Source organism: Neomonachus schauinslandi, chromosome 6, assembly GCF_002201575.2.
Source record: "Neomonachus schauinslandi chromosome 6, ASM220157v2, whole genome shotgun sequence".
In the NCBI taxonomy this organism is placed as follows: domain Eukaryota; kingdom Metazoa; phylum Chordata; class Mammalia; order Carnivora; family Phocidae; genus Neomonachus; species Neomonachus schauinslandi.
The window spans coordinates 147,184,460-147,201,569 of NC_058408.1; the positions used below are offsets into that span (position 1 = coordinate 147,184,460).

At 52.1% G+C, this 17,110-nt stretch overlaps 1 protein-coding gene across 3 annotated transcripts in view; it reads right to left on the reverse strand.

The window, feature by feature from the left end:
- Positions 1–17,110, reverse strand: part of FAM53B (family with sequence similarity 53 member B) — a 120,278-nt gene that overhangs the window by 50,248 nt on the left and 52,920 nt on the right. For all 3 annotated transcript variants that reach the window (XM_021703872.2, XM_021703871.2, XM_021703870.2), the window contains exons 3-4: positions 15,354–15,408; positions 644–1,425 (exon numbers count right to left, since the gene is read on the reverse strand). In XM_021703872.2, coding sequence (XP_021559547.1) covers positions 644–1,425; positions 15,354–15,408 — 837 coding nt within the window. The remainder of the gene's footprint in view (positions 1–643; positions 1,426–15,353; positions 15,409–17,110) is intronic.

A 17,110-nucleotide genomic window follows, 5' to 3' on the forward strand; every position in this document is an offset into this window, starting at 1 on the left:
AGGCAGGGCTCCAGTACACAGAGGATAAAGTGCAAGGGACGGGGCACGTGGCCGGAGGCCTCGCCTACAGTGAACAGCGAGGATGATTACAAAGGTGGCACAGAGGATGGCAATCACAATTTCTGGATGGTCTCGTGCTGTCAACAGTTTCATCAAATGAGTAAGTGCTTCCACCCATCTCTCACCCTCTGAAACCATGACCCACGGTCCTGATCTCAGGATCGGCATCATCCGAGTGACAATGAATCCTGGCCTGCACTGCAGGGCTGGGTTCCTGGGACAGAGGCTCCAGTGAAATGCTGGAAGGAGGTCACCAGTGCTTGATGACAATGGTCTCCCCCCACCAACACCCCACCTCTCACCATCTGTCTGCTCCAATACCACTAGCATTGCGTTCACAGGGAAAAGGCATCTCTGATTTTAAACGGAGAGAAAGAGACACTAAAAAAAAAAAAAAAAAGCAACCTTGATTTCATCTTTCTTTGAAGAGCACTTAAAAAACAAGGACTCATAACGCGCTTCCGGGCGTTTCTGAAACCGGCGCCCTGCCTCTGCCTGGGATGGGGATGGGCCAGGGCCAGGAGCGGCTCCCATGAGCACCGAGATGCTCCTGCGACGCCTCCCGCGGGGCTGGGGCTCTTACCTGTGCCATCTTAGCAAGGTCTAGGGAAGGTCTCTGCTCCTGCACCTCTTCTGGGCGCCGCCGCTTAACGCCGACCTTCTTGTCGTTAAGGACACACGGCTGGGAGCGGCTTCGGGACAGCCCGCTGGAGCGTCTGGCCAGCTCTGGCGTCGAGGCAGGTGTGCTGTTGGCTGAGGGTGGACAGTACTCCGCAAAGGAAAACTGCTCGTGGGAGCAGGACAGGGACCGCTGCATGTCGAGCCGGCCCCCGCCCACAGGGTTCGGGTCGGGGCTCCAGATGTCACCTGCCTGTCCACAGGTGGCCGAGCCTGGCGCCCCCCTGGCGCAGGGCTGACCTCCGAGTCGGTGGTGGAATCCCGCCTGGTCATAGGGCGAGGAGAGCGCGTTGGCCCGGGAAGGGAGGCTGAAACTGGAGCTCCTCTGCATGGTGCTGAAGCCGTTGGAATAGCGCTGGACGCTGCCTCCGCTGTAACAGCGTCGCTTTTCTACGGGAGTCCAGACTTTGGAGCCCAAGGGCCTCCACGATGTCCGGCAGCTGGACATTTCATCGGAGAAGGACAGTGACCGGCACTGGCGCTTGCTGGGGGGCGCTGAGGGGTTCCCGTTGTGGTCGCTGAGGCTGAGGTCTTTGATCAGGTTGGTCACGGCGCAGGCGGTCGCGGCCTCCCGGTGCCACAGGGCGCCGTCCTGACACTTCTCGGGCAGGCACTCCCAGATGCCGGCGTTCGGCTGCTCAATCTGAAGAGGGCATTTCCTGTCCAGGTCTCTCCATCTGTCATTTTCTGGTTCAGAAATGACAAAGAGAAAAGAGGATTTGAGAAGGCCTCCATGCCAGCCCTCGATCTCCACAACCAAGAGCCCATTTTAGACAGGATTTTAGAGGCAGGAAGGCCCTTCAAAACCATCCGGTCCAACCTCACTTTATGGATGAGAAACAGAGGCTCGGAGTGGGGATGTGAATCCCACGGTGTTGAGTGAGGCGCAGAGCGAGGCCCAGGATGCACGTACCCCCCAGGCCTCCTGGCGCGGCTTCCTTTCCAACATTCCACACTGCCTCCCGGGAAAGTGCAAAACAACAGTTTTCACCCAAATGCTTTCCCATCTTATAGGTGGGAAGCCGGCCTGCCCCAGCCCTCCCCTGGCCTGCAGCAGTTGGGGCAGGATGTCTGTTCCATCCCCTCGAGCTGGGGCTCAACGCCCTGGCAGAAGACCACGACCCAAGAGGAGTCTTTTGGTACTTAGGAGGGTCAAGGTCGAACGGGGCAGGCAGTGCTGCAGGTTAGCTCATCCAAATTCCATCTCTAGAATACTTGTTGACAATAGAAACTAGAACCTGTACTGATTTATGCCTCCTCCATCAAAATGCTCTGCAACATCAACATCATCACCAATGACAGCCAGTCATGGAGCACGTTCCTCGTGTTCACTTGATTTCTCACTGAGATCGATGATGTTTAAAATGGGTAAAATCGGGCGCCTGGGTGGCTCAGTTGGTTAAGCGACTGCCTTTGGCTCAGGTCATGATCCTGGAGTCCCGTGATCGAGTCCCACATCGGGCTCCCTGCTCAGCAGGGAGTCTGCTTCTCCCTCTGACCCTCCTCCCTCTCGTGCTCTCTCATTCTCTCTCTCGCAAAAAAAAAAAAAAAAAAAAATTATAAAAAATAAAATAAAATAAAATAAAATGGGTAAAATCTGTAGGAGCATGTCTTGGGCTTCACAGACATACAGGGATGCTTTAAACTTACATCGTCAGGTCTCTACTTGAAGACATGAATAAATAAGCTAACCCCACTAGGAAACGCTGACTTTGCACCTGAGCCTTTATTTTAGTGAAATATTCAGGAACTACGTGGTGTTTTTCTACTGAAGAATCAGGCACTGTGCTGAGGATCTTAGGAGGACACAGATAAACCTGACGTAGTTCTTGTATTCAAGTTTATAATACAAAAGCAAAGTTGAGACCCATATCCTGTGCTGCCAGGGATCCACATATTGGCATGTTTCTATTTTTTTAAATCTACACACATTTATGAACGGTACACAGGGGAACATACAGAAAACTATGGCTTGAGTCCGTCAGTTGTCAGAAGGACAGAAGCAAAACCTGAAATGACATTCAGGCAGGTGTTTGATACACACCAACTCTCATGGCACTGCCATTGTTTACTGAGCAGATAACCCCCATGGCGGCTGGAACCCACCAGGCGCCCCGTGTGGAGGGTGAGTAAGTGGCCCGGGGCCACACAGTTGAAAAATGACTGGAGGCTAACTCAGGCTGGCCCACCCCAGCGCCCTGCTCTTTTCACCATGCCACAGTGTCGAGGGAGACCACAGGGAGCCCAACATTGGACCTGCCCTCAGCGAGTTTCTGAGTCATGCAGGATGGGCCATCCACTCAGAAAACCACGGTGAAACCCACATGAATGCGCCAGTCAGCAAGGACCACACGTCCATCTCCTCGATCAGGGGTCACTTCTCAAAGGACACTGAGAGACACAGCAAGGGACTGACCCCGTGCTGAGTGTCTGCAGCTACTGGACAGGTTCAAAGGGAAGGACCAGTAAGGCTCAAAAGGAGCCTCACAAGCCCAAGATCAGCCAAATCATGTCTAAAGGTGCCGCTCCTTCACCTAGGGCACCCTGCCACAGTCGTGAAACATGCTTAAGATGTTGGGAGCCTGGACAGGGGACACGGGAAGAACCGCCCAGAGGCTGCTCCCATGAGACGGCCTCAGAAGTTGGAGATGCAGGAGAGGGCTCTTCCGAGAGGGCTCTTCCTTAAACCCAGTTAGGCCACTTGGGAACAAAACAGGACAGTCACCAAATGTCCAATTCCCCTCCTCCAGGAATCTTCTTGGGCCCTGGTGCATGGCAAGTCTCCATACGTGTCCCTTTAACTAAATCTGATAAAGTATTACCATAAACTGCGTTTTTGCAGGTAGCGTTTATGTTGTTCAAAGTACGTCTTCACTACTCACTGCCCCTAGAGCAGCCATGATTCTTTTAAAACAGTTTCAATTTGACATTTGTTAGTAGTTGTAAGATCAGTAAACTTATAATAAAGTAAAATTAAAAGAAATACAAACATCAACTGAGTCACTCTTGTTAGCTGATTTACAAGAAGAAAAGTTATCCGCAGAAAAAGGTGTAGATTTGTATGTAATGATGTTCTTCAAAGTGATACAAAGGGGAGCCTGGGTGGCTCAGTTGATTAAGTGTCTGCCTTCGGTTCGGGTCGTGATCTCAGGGTCCTGGGATGGAGCCCCACATCACATCGGGCTCCCTGCTCAGCGGGGAGCCTCTTCTCCCTCTCCCTCGGCCCCGTCCCCTACTCATGCTCGCATGCACACGCGTGCTCTCTCTCTCTCAAATACAAAAATTAAATCTTAAAAAGAAGTGGGCACCTGGGTGGCTCAGTTGGTTAAGCGACTGCCTTCGGCTCAGGTCATGATCCCAGGGTCCTGGGATCGAGCCCTGCATTGGGCTCCCGGCTCAGCGGGAAGCCTGCTTCTCCCTCTCCCACTCCCCCTGCTTGTGTTCCTGCTCTCGCTGTCTCTGTCTAATAAATAAATAAAATCTTTAAAAAAAAAAAAATCTTGGGGCGCCTGGGTGGCTCAGTTGGTTAAGCGACTGCCTTCGGCTCAGGTCATGATCCTGGAGTCCCTGGATCGAGTCCCGCATCGGGCTCCCTGCTCAGCAAGGAACCTGCTTCTCCCTCTGACCCTCCTCCCTCTCATGTGCTCTCTCTCTCTCTCGTTCTCTCTGTCTCAAATAAAAAAAAAAAACTTAAAAAAATAAATAAATAAAAAATAAAAAAATAAAAAAATAAAAATCTTAAAAAGAAGTGATATGAGTGGCAGTAAAATGGTAAACACAACTAAAACACCCTGCAGTCGGGCTGGTGATATAAATGATCAGGGAATAATATGGAGTATGAAAACAGCAGAGTTCCAAAGAATATTAATGATGTGGAGAAATGTTAATATGTAATTCGAAGCCTAAAGAAACAAGATAGAAAAACTATATAGATAGCACGATTCCTATTCTGTAAAACATGCATGTTACATGTGATGATTAAAAGAAAATAAACCAAAATGTTCATACTCGAATGGGGGAGAGCTGGCTGATTTATATTTTTTTCCCATTTGTTTTGCTAGAGTTGCTACACTCTCTGTAAGGACAAATGTATTTCCAAATGTGTGGGGGACGTGGCCACCAAACCCACTGGTGCTGTGCCAGGGTCAGGACCTATGACCCCAGCCTCCGCTAGGTCTGCTCCTTTGGTCTTTCAGGGAGTTCCCTTAGAATAACACTGGCCACCAACTTCTCTTTTGGGACAAGGCGCTGAGGCGCCAGATGGGCTGGGAATGTGGTGACTGAAGAAGGACCCAGTGGGCCCAGCCACAGAGCAGGGAGGGCCCCAGCATGGTGGCCCTGCTTAAGGAACCCGAGGCTCACTACAGACAGTCTCCATCCCAGGCCCTGGGAAACCCGTGAAATTAAAAAGAATTGATCCCACCCTCAGAGGATACCACTTCCCATTCTATTTTAATTTCACTGCCCTGGAATTGTCCCCATCTCCAGGGAAGTCATGAGAAGAAAGGGGACCTGGGAGCCAGTTAAGCATGAAGGTTCAGTCCCTCTCATCTGGCAGTGCCATTCCTCCCCCATGGCCATCTCGTGATCCTGAGGCTTCTTGACGGGACCCCTCAGGCCTCCCTAATCCAGGCTCACCGACTCACTGCTTCCAGAGAACTTCCTGAGGCCCACATCTTTCATGTCTGTCCCCATGCAGCCGCCTGTGGCCTCAAAGAAAGAACGTTTTAGCCTGCCATCCAGACCCCATCCACTCATCGCCTCCCCAGTTCACCCTACTCCAGGCACACCGAACTTCCTGACATCGGAAGTCAGACAAGAAGCAGGCAGAATCGAAACCATCCTGGACGGTCCCTGGAATAGCCCAGAAAGCACACTCCTCCTGGTTTGTGTACACAGCCCTGAAGAGGACTCCTTATAAAACGGAAGATTCATGAAACAACTGTGGGAATGGGCACAGGCATTCCCTGTGTGGGAGGTGGGTGTTCCGTCTGTGTTTAGGTTCACTATCAAATCCCCAGTGGGGACTGGGGTTGGATGGCTAACTCTAACGTGTTCCTGCTTGCCTGCAGGAACCACTCCACTCTGTTTTAAGGGTAAGCCTCTACGACCTTAACGGTAAGATTCCTTTGCCTCGGGGATGATGAAGAGTCAGTTCTCAACTGGGTCCACTGGGGTTAAATGCGAGAGCAATGTGTCTGCAGTGAATCTGCAGCTTCCCCCCCAAACACCAGCTCTTTCATGCCCTTACACCTTTGTAAAGGCCTGGACTGTTCTTCTCCTGCCTTTATCCTTCCAGCAAGAATCTCTTCCTTATCATTTAAGAGCCAACGCAAACATCTCCTTCTCTGTAGATGTGCCTTCTCCACATTAGCCACTGGGCGCCCACAGTTCTTTGCCTGACTTTCAATCTTATGGCTCAGATGTTAACTGAACCTTAATTATCTATTTACAAGTCTGCTTCCACTGAGCCACGAGCCCTCGAGCACAGACCCAGCATGGCCCCCCAGTGCCCAGCATGGAGCCTGGCACACAGCAGACTTTAGCTGGTGGTAGGTAGAGGAAGGAACAGATAATGTGCAGATAAAAGCTGCAGAGCAGGCCGTGGGTTATCATTTGGTCCCACTTGTCCCTTATCCTTGGCACTGGTAACCCCTCCTCGGCCAGCTAGGTCCGACCTGGGGGCTCTGCCTTCAACTTCCTGCTTTCCCGAGGCCATGGATGGTTGCGTGTGAAGCAGCCGGGAGTCTGGCTAGCGGTATGAGCTCTAAGATACTCTGGAAACACAAAGCAATGTCTAACATTGAGTGCTGCTACTGTGTGTCAACACCAGCCAGGTGGCCACTTGGTCTGTCTGAGGGGCAGATAATATTTTAATTGTTACTATCTTTATCTCTTGAAGAAGTACAACATAAGAAAAGTAAAAACAATCGGGGCTATGTTTAGCCCTTGTGTTTTCCCCCTTTGCTCAGAAAACAGAAACCAATTTGCTGGGTCAGGTCACCGGACAAAAGAAACAGGAATAGAAGCTACTTTTTAATGGCAAACAGCCCCGAACTTCTGGCCCTGACGTCACCCCAGACAAAGGGCCTCAGCAGGGCTCCGAGGAGAGGATACTGGACACCCCCGCCCCTCCATTCAATACCACTCTGCACAGACAGCAATGACTCTTTCAAAAGTGACAATGGCCACGGACCTGGGGAGTCCACTGAGCAGGGGTCACCTGGACGTTGGGAAGGGTGTGGACATGGGTTTGAACCTCAGCTCTGCAAGTCACTTAATCTCTCAGAGCTTTAGCTCCCCCGTCTATAAAATGAGGGAGACAGTAACGACCTCGTAGAGCTATTCTAGGAATCAAACAGTTGCCCGGGACAGGGCCTGTGAGGGCAGAGCGGGCTCTGCCAGCGGCAGCACCATGATTAGGACGACAGTGCTGGACAACGCACCTACAGCTGAGGCTCAGCTCTTCTGTCCCTGGGTACCAAGCTCTGCGGGTCTGGCTGGAGTGGGCACCTGTATGCTCTACATCAGCTTTCCCCACCGTGGTTTTGGGACCCTTGGGTTGGCAGGAGCGTCCCTTGGGGTGTTAAAATGCAATTCCCAGGCCCAGGCCCTGACTCAGTAAACAGAATGTCTAGGGGGAAGGGTCTGCATTTAAATAAGCTCCGCAGGTTACGTGAACAGCAAAGGTGTTGAGAACCACTCCTACAGGCTACACAGGGGCCCGGGATCTCACACCTCTGTCGGGGTGGCCGCTCACTCGGCCCATCCCGCCACACGCAGGACGCTCCCGGAGGCTTGACCATTCCAGTTTCTACAAATTTGGATTCAGAACACCATTAAAAGTTGGTGCTTTGGTGTTTGTTTTGTTTCCAGCTGGTAACAAGAAGCAGAACTATAGAGAAGGAACCTTTTCCCCTTCAAGTCCTCAGAGGGTCCTTTTTCACGGGAGGGGGTGGGGGGCCCAAGCTGCATAGCATGTTCTGGATGGAGAGCCACAGGAAGAGGCCTGGGAAGCCAAGGGAAGTCTGAGGCCTCCCACCTTCCTCCCGGGACACACCAACACCAGGCCTGCGGTGGACGAGGGCCCAGCACGACAGCGCACAGCTTGGGAGAGCCAGCACCAGCCACACACCCTTTGTGCACTCCCCAGTCCTCTCAAGTTGCTCCATCCCCCGTTGAGCCTATCTTCACAAATTTGAGATTATTCACAGGGGTGTGTGTGTGTGAGGTAAACATACACAAGGCTCTACCTCGAGATGGAAGGACACACCACAAAGACTCATACGAAAGCATACAAACCATCCAGGTCTCTCACAGATGGCCCGACTAGGTGACCTCCCAGGTGCCACAAGGCTGAGACTTGCAGTCTGAGCTTGAAGTCTCTGGAAAGGCTGCCACCAGCCTGGGAGGCCCAGGAGAAGCCGACACTCACACGCACGGGAACACAACCCCAGATCCCCCAACCTCGCTCACGAGGCATCACGGTCCTGCCACGCCCTGATGAGGGAGGTTCAGAAGGCTGCTGGGCACACAGATCTAGAGCTCAAAGAAAAAAAAAACACTAGGAGGAGCACAAATAGCATCTAACTTCAAATGTTCTTGTTTCCATTTCTACCCTTAAACTTGAAGGGAAATTCCCAGGGGCCCAGATTCTTAGGGGACTACAGCCTTTTTCAGTTCAAAAGCTAGAGGAGACTTACAGCCCTGGGCATCTGTGTGCTGTGTGTCACAGGCTGCCTCATGGCGACAGAACCACAGAAGAATGTGGTTTCTAGAAAAGGTTAAGCACCTGAAGCAGAGACCCAAGATGTCAGACTCTTGGAGCCTCCCCGGCCTGGGTCGCAAGCCTCCAGCCAGATCGAGACCGGCTGACTCATTCTTGGACTTCACACCTATCTACTTGTGCTGACGATGACTCTCTCTCTCCTGCCCTGTGGGTTGGCTGGTGCTAACTTGGCCTCGGGACTGCAAAGATCTGCTTGATTTTGGGTAGAAGCTCTAACCCTTTCAAGGGGAAACTGGAAAGTATCTTTCTGAAGGCAGCATTACTAAGCCAATCTTACAAAAAGAACACAGGGGAAAAATATGCAGGACAATGCCCTGAGCTATCCCACAGGGGGTCACTGAATTTTTTTTTTTTAAGATTTTATTTATTTATTTGACAGAGAGAGATAGCGAGAGCAAGAACACAAGCAGGGGGAGCGGGAGAGGGAGAAGCAGGCTTACCGGCAAGCAGGGAGCCCAGTGTGGGGCTCGATCCCAGGACCCTGGGATCATGCTGAGCCGAAGGCAGACGTTTAACGACTGAGCCACCCACGTGCCCCATGGGGTCACTGATTTTTAAATGAACTTCTAGAGCCCCTGGCCCACTGGAGTGCCTCTTTCTCTGTGTCATCAGAATGGAGATTCAATTCAAAGCCGTGTCGGGAAGAAAAGGTTCTCGGGCTTTGCCTGACCAGGCCCCAGCCTCTGGTGGTGCCCTCTCGATAGCAATGAATCATAAAACATCAGCTGCATCTTGGGTTCAGGGACAGTGACACAGGACACCAAGCTCCTCAGCCAAGGCACGAGGACAGGGAATTAGGATGGCTGGAGAGAACACTCCACCAGCCCCATCAAGGGAAGCAAGGAGCCTGGCTTGAGGGGCTCCAGGAGAAGCCTGAGCAGCTACTAAGTTTCAGAGTGGTAACCAGGGCCCTGCCCTCACCAGCCGGGTAGGGGTGGCCCATGGCAGCTGCCACAGCTTCTGGGAAGCCTCTGGTCTTACAAAAAGAGGCTTGGTGGGATCCCCCAACAGACAGTATGGAGGGGTAAAAAACACACCGGACTGAGCATGAGGAACATGGGCCTCAGTCTCCCATCTGTATGGGGCAGGGTGCCCACCCTCACCTCCAGGGGCATCCAGAAATGTGGAGGGCACCAGTATTCTCAATGGCAACAAGAACTGTGACGGGACAGAAAGGTCACTTTTGCCCATCCCCTTTGGCATTCCCATCCTGGCTGTGGGTACATACGGAGCAGAGGAAATGGGCACCTGCTTGCGATTCATCTCCGAAGTGATGCGCACAGCAAAGCTGAGCACCATTACGGAGAGGAGAGATGTGGCAGCTGGGAGAACTATGCAGAAAACACCCGATAAATGTGTATTAACTGTTAATTAACTAATACCCCACTGGGCTCCTTGCTGGGGCGGGGAGAGAGCACAAGCATACATCCCATGCACGCTACTCAACTGTGGGGCATCACGGTGCTCCCCGTCGTATGGGTGGGGAACCTGAGCTTCAGAAGAGCGTCACACCTCACCGAGGGACACATGGCGAGCAAACAGCACAGTCTGCAGTCCCAAGGCCATGCTCCTGCAGTGGGGCCTGGCTGCCCCAAACCGGACCACCTTTCTACCTGGCAATGCACCATGGCAGGTGGTGCCCAAAGTCAGTCTCACAGTTGTCATTCCCCATCCTCTGGCACCACTGTGGCCCCCTCCCCACCCCAAGGCAGGCCAGCCTGGGCGAGAAGGCAACCTGGGAGGCTCCCTTTTCACTTGTCACCATAAACAGCCATCTTGTGCCAACTACACTTCGCACCTACTTCCAGTCTGTACTTTATTCCAGAAACACTGTCGGAAACCAATACATGGTGCGAGGAAACATTTAAAGCACTCTCTATGGACAAACCTTAAACCATTTTAGGGACTGAAAAATCACGATAAATAAAAATAAATAAATAAAATTTAAAAATCATACATCTGCATGCCTGTATGGGGATGTGCTTTTATTTTTATTTTATTCTATTTTTTTAAGATTCTATTTATTTGACAAAGAGAGACACAGTGAGAGAGGGAACACAAGCAGGGGGAGTGGGAGAGGGAGAGGCAGGCTTCCTGTGGAGCAGGGAGCCCGATGCGGGGGCTCGATCCCAGGACCCCGGGATCATGACCCAAGCCGAAGGCAGACGCCCAGTGACTGAGCCACCCAGGCGCCCCGGGGGGATGTGCTTTTAAAAAATGAAAACAAGGCTCTCTTTAGCCAATTTCAGTTAATAATCTGTTTCTTATAGGAGGCTCTGGTCCAATGATCATATTCCAAATGGCTAGCCCTGAGAGACAGAAGCAGCAGCAGAGACCAGAAACTGGCCTGAGCAGCTCAGGGGCTGCTACGGTTGTCCCTTCAGTCTTGGTCACGTGCTCGTTCTAAGAAATCGAAAATGTCCCACCTCCAAATGCCAGCTTTCTCATACAAGGTGCAATCACATTCCACTTTCAACGAGTGGCGGAGTTAAGAGACGAAAAGCTATGAAATCTCAAAGTGAAATCTTCCAGTCCCGCACGGCCCAACACAGCCAACTGGTTTACCCTGTAGAAATTAATACAGAGAGTGCCCCTGGGAACAACCCTTTCATGTACAGAGTAGACTTTAACAGCCAAGTAATTAAACACAGAAAATAAGGGCGTATAATTAAAATGCAGACGACCCTAAACCAGAGTGGCACAAGTAAGGCTGCTATAATTTTTTACAATTCCCTTTTATACATAATGCATGATCCTTCTGCTCAAGTTTCTCTATGTTCTCTGCCTGCGAAATAATTTACATTAATAAATAATTTATTACCATAACTCCTAAAGTAATTATGGGTTTCCATGCAATTTTTTTTTAGCATATGAATTGTTTTGTTCTCTGTTCATTGACTTGTATTTACACGACTTTTCCTAGTGGCCCTTTTGCAATAATTGGTATTGCATTTGCTTTCTCACATACTATTTGATTTTCAGGTCTCTCCTCGCCTGAGTGGTGAGGAAAATGCAATGTGTAGTGTCCATCGTCCCTGTGATACAGAACTCATTTAATGGGTGCAATTAGCCAAGGGTGGTGAGTGGAGCGTGCTCTACCCCACTTGCCCTGCTTCACCAAAAAAGATTAAACTAACACACGTGTGCCCCTGGGTCAGCACGAAGAAGCACCTCCCACAGCAAGCGATGGAGGACCTGGGTGGGGGGGGGGCTGCCTCTCCCAGCACAGAGCGCTTCCGTCAGGTGCGGCCAAGCCCCCTTCACCACCCGCTAGAGATCATGGCCAGCAGCAAGGGCTGGCCTGCCTGCCAGGCCAGCTGACCAGGGGGCAGGCCACGGCCCTGGAGCTGCCACCTGACCAAGGCTTCCTGTGTTAAGAACACAGGAACCAGTCATGTACACGGCTCTTCCCCAGAGAAGCCGCTTGCAGAGGAAATTCCCGCTCTGCACAGAAAGTGTTCTCGGGGTGGTATGGGAGGGGAGAAAGGAAACCAGAGGCAAACACTGTCTCTGCTAGAAAGAGCCCTTCGGGGACCGGGCTGGGCTCACAACCTAAGAAGGAGCACTGGGCCCTGGTGCAGAGCAGGCCAGGAGGTGGCCTGGCCCTACTGTCCCTGCTTCTGCCATTCACACCTCGTCCTGGCTTTGTTCACTCCCCCAATTTGGGAAAGCGCAAAACCACTTCTTTATATCAAGTTCCCAAACTCAGGGTGTGTGTGTGGGGAGGGGGGAGACAACGGTGGGGAGGGGCCCATCATCCAGCTCACAATAACATAAAGTACTTAAAAAGAACACACACTGTTGTGAGTCCTTGATTACATGAGTAAGGCATTTTATCTAAGTGGGTGTAGGGGAGGCCGGGCTACTCTGAAGGGTGGCTATTTAAGAGGAAGCAAAATAGGCCGCTGCACTCCCCACCCTAATGCGCTTGCCTGCATTTTCTTAAGAATGCTCAGGAAACTCAAACTTGCTCTGGCTTCCAACTAGGACCCTTGCAATGGGGGCTTGGGAGGGAAATGCCCTGAGTCACAGGGCCAAGCTGTCCCCTGCAATCACGGGAGAATTCCACCCATCAGGACCATAACAGGAGTTCTTTATCTCCAGGAGACAGGGGGGTTGGTGATTACAGTAATAGGACATTTTGTCTTGGCTGAGTATTGTCCAGTCCTGGAAAACCTCAAAACCCTCTTGAAGTGCCATTAAAAAGCAGGCATGCCAAAAATGAGACCTCACTGCCTGGGATGCCCTCCCCGTTCACGGCACAGGGTAGGGCCACACCTCGGTGCACAGGTTAAAATGGGCGGGAGGGCGCCTGGGTGGCTCAGTTGGTTAAGCGACTGCCTTCAGCTCAGGTCATGATCCCGGAGTCCTGGGATCGAGTCCCGCATCGGGCTCCCTGCTCGGCGGGGAGCCTGCTTCTCCCTCTCACCCTACCCCTCTTGTGCTCTCTCTCTCTGTTTCAAATAAATCAAATAAAATCTTTAAAAAATAACAAATAAATAAAATAAATAAAATAAAGTGGGTGGGAGCAGTCACCTGAGCTTCCACCAGCACACAGGCTTGGGAAGGCCTCTTGCCGGCTGACATCCCAGCTTGGCAAGTGCCCGGGAAGGGGCTGAGGGTGGGAGGGGCTGAGCTGGTGCCTTCTGCGCGCTGCTGTCTCTTTAAATAGTATTAAGAACTGCAATCTGCAAGATGAGGGGACTGGGGCTCAGGGAGATGGGCTGGTCTGCCCTCGGCTCTGAGGACCCCAATCCACAGGGAATTCACTGTTTCTCCATCTCTCCGCTCCACTAGACAGACGCCCCCTTGAGGACAGGGGCTGATTTACTCTCTCTCTGGGCCAAGTGCCTGACACAGAGTAGACCCTCAATAAACACCTACTGGAACAAACCACCGAAATGAACCGTGGTGAAGGAAAAGCCTTGGTAATGCACACTTCAGATGGGCCAGGGTCTCCCCAAATCAAGGAGGGGCTGGCCAACAGGCAGCTGAGGAGAAGGACGAGAGGACCCGGCGGACCCCCACCCGGCCGTTCCTCCGCTGCCTGGCAGTGGCCTGGAGCCAGCCTACGTCAGGCATGGACGGCCATGAAATAAAGACCAACACCTCCACCACCAGTTTACCAGGCTGGCCCGGCTGAAAGCTCACATCCAGGCTGGGCTGAGGAGCTGAGCGTGCCCAGGGGCCTCCCTCTCCTTCCGGGCAGGACAACAGCAGGCAGTTTCCCCACAGCACAGCTGAGTCAAGCCCATGAAGCAGGCAATGAGGCAAGCTTCTGAGCCACGTGGCTAAGTCGCTGAGGGTTTGTTGAAAGGCGATAACCACCAATGAGGTGGCTCAATCAAGCCCCATGGGGGGACAGGTTTCAGAAGTGTGTCACAAGGGTAAACCAAGGCCAGGTGATCTCCCTGTTTCCATTTCCTCTGGGCGGCAGCATCAAGAGGACCACCTGGGGCTCTCCCATTGAGCTGTGGCTTGTGACTGAGAAGAAAACAATCTTCCTTCTCCCCCAATTCTGCCAAGGGAGCTTGGTGGGGAGTCGCCTCACGAGGCCTTGGTTTCCCCATATGTGAATGGGGCGTCCCCACTGGCCCCACACCAGAGTCGCTGCAGAGTCCCAGAGACCCTGCAAGGAAGGAGCCTGGCGCTCACAGCGACATACCCAGCACCCCCTCCACCCTCATCACCCCGTCTTCAGGACAGAGTCTAAAGAAGACAAAGGAAACACTGTGCACAGAGTCAAAGGCTGAGAGAAAAGGAAAGAAGACCTGACACAGTCCTGTGAAGCCAGGCCTGGAATCCGAAGGCCTGCAATGGTCACCCACCATGGGAGCTTGGTAACTTGCTGTAACGCAAACATTACAGAAACTCATCCAGCAGGGTGTCCCCATAGGGGGCAGGAGTTATGCGGAGACGGCGAAAGGAGAGATTGTGCCCGATCATCTAGAGCACAGAAAAATCAATATAATCAATACAGTCATCTCCTCCGCCCCCTTATAAAAAAGAGTCATTCACACTTGCGTGGGCACAAGAGACCAAGACAAGCCTTCTGGAAAACATGTCAACAATGCGAAGCAAGAACCTTAAAAATGTTCCTGCCGCCTGGCCTCTCTAAGCCACTCCTGGGAACTCCTAAGGAATAATCCAGAAGGCAGACAAAAGACAAAGACTTAGACACGTAGTCACCATTCATCACAACGGCAAACAAAACAGCCATTCCACCCAACAAACAAGAGACAGTTAAATCGTTAAATACACGTTGATGCACAATGAGGTACTACAGACTCATTAAACCACACGGCTGGGCCAACGCTAAGCCCTGGGGAAAGGGTAGTAGTAAGGACTACTAAGTGCAACCAGAAAAAAAAAGTTTTTTGTATACAATTTTTTATAATCATTTGTTCATCGTAGGCTTGGCTATGTCAAAACCTCAAAGAACATAAAAATACACCAAAATGTTAACCAGTTCTCCCTGGGTCCTGGGGCTAGGAGAGATTTTTACTTTATACTTTACACTATGGTGCGTCTTCTGAATATCTCAAAGGGAACATGATCACCTTCATAACCAGACAGAAACTCTCAACATAATGGTTGGAGATGACATCTGTAAACCACACCCCAGCGCCCATCCACTCACTCAGCCCCACAGCCTGGGTGCTACTCCAGCAGGGCTGGGCCTGAGACGGTTCGAGCACAGAGACGAGACCCCACTGCCGTTCTTTGTGCCTGTGTCCAGAAAGCGCTTCCAGCATCTCACCTGGAGGACTCAGGCCCTGGTGGAAGGACTAGAGAAGGCCTCTTCACAGCCACCTTGGTTACTCACCCATAATTCCACAAGAGAAAAGTGTCGGTCCTTGACTCATCTTCTTTGGCGTGTGCTGAAAACAACCAGAAAAGCTATTCACTCTTCAAGTCATAGGAAGCACGTTTGCACATGACCCTGCACTGATCCCTCGCTAAAGTCACAATTAAAGGGGTAACTGCCTTTTGCCAACGTCAGATTAGGGAAAGGAGAAAAAAGCATTTTAAGAGGCAACATCTGCCCATAATTAGACGTGGACTCTCTGTCCAAAGTCTCCATTGAGTTATGGAGTCCATCAAGTTAATGGCTTCAAAAAACACACAAGAAAGCCCCACGACTTCTGACACTCGGGGATTTTTCCATGTGAGTGCCGGAGAGGAGGGCGCAGGAGGGAGCGTGATGCACACGGTTCACTGCGCTGGGCTGCAGAGAGGCTGCCCCACAGCGCGGGCTGGGAGAAGAGGAGGCCTCTGGATGCCAGGAAGAGCCCCCAGGGAGGAGCAGAGGCCCTTCTGCCACCCTCAGCTCCTTCCCTCCCCCGAGACCCCAGGAGAACAGCTCGTCGTCCTCTACACAGAAGCACCAGGTACAGCTCGAGCGGGGGACCCTGCGCTGTGCAAGCTGCTTCGCCACTACACGGAGGCCCCCAGGCACCCTCTCTGAACTGAAACAGAAACTCAAAGGTTATGTTTGGTTGCAGCAGAGAGCGATGGCTTTTGAACTCCTTGGCACTGTATTTCAATGGCTTCCCTTCCCACCATAAGCATTCCACGCCTCCCCTCAAACCCCACACCCAGCCTCACAAAATGCTATGGCCACTGGGAGAGAAACAGGCCAGTGGGGCCTACAAGGGCCCCAAGACCAGGCACTGCTCCACGGCTACACAGTGACCTGAGTGCAGAACATTCCGGGCTCCCCTGTGCTAGTTGAGGCATGGGTCAGGAGGCCTGTTCTGACCTCTGGTGAGGAGGAGACGGTGCCCATGGGGGCCCCAGGAAGAAAGGTCTGCCTCAAGTATTCCTAAGACTTCATTCCTTCCTTCCTTCCTTCACCCAATCCTAAGTACTGGTAATTATTCACATGAAGGCTGCACTAGGGGTTGAGCACGTGATGGGGAAAGAAGCCTTCGGTCCCAGAGGAGTCAGCCTGTCCAAGAGAATGCCAACTTCTGAGAGGAGCCCCAAATAACAGGGGCAACAGGCATCCAGTCTGAGAAGTGGGCGGGAACCAGGCCCCGGGGCTCTCAGGCCCAGAAGCAGGAGGGTGGAGCTGACTAGGAACACCTGGCCCTCCCAGATAAAAGGGTGGCAAGTGCCTGGCCCCAGCTCCCCAGTTCAGAGACCTTTGCCCTCAGTCAGCTCTGTGTTCATCCAGTCAGGTTATTAAGGGTATATCCTGCCCAGCCCGGGACACAGAGGTAAAGGATGCCTGCCTTGGCCCTCAGGAAGCTCACATTTCATGGAGGACACAGTCACATAGACAGACCATTACACTACAGAGAGTGTGGGACCAGAGAGGAGAGGGCCAGGCCAAGGGTGCTGGGGTGCGGGAGGTCAGGGCTAGCTTCCTGGGGGAAGCACTGGAGCTGGTGCTCAAGGACCAGAAGAAGCCTGCAAGGAGCAAAGGGGCTGGGGCAGGCCTTCTCCGGTACCCCCTCCTCAGGTAAAACACCCATTATATTTTCAGGATAGGTTGCCCTCTTGGATTCCACAGGGACTTTAACCATCCCATCTACAGTCATCCAGGGAAGTATCTGGAAAAAGTTAAAGATGGCTGCG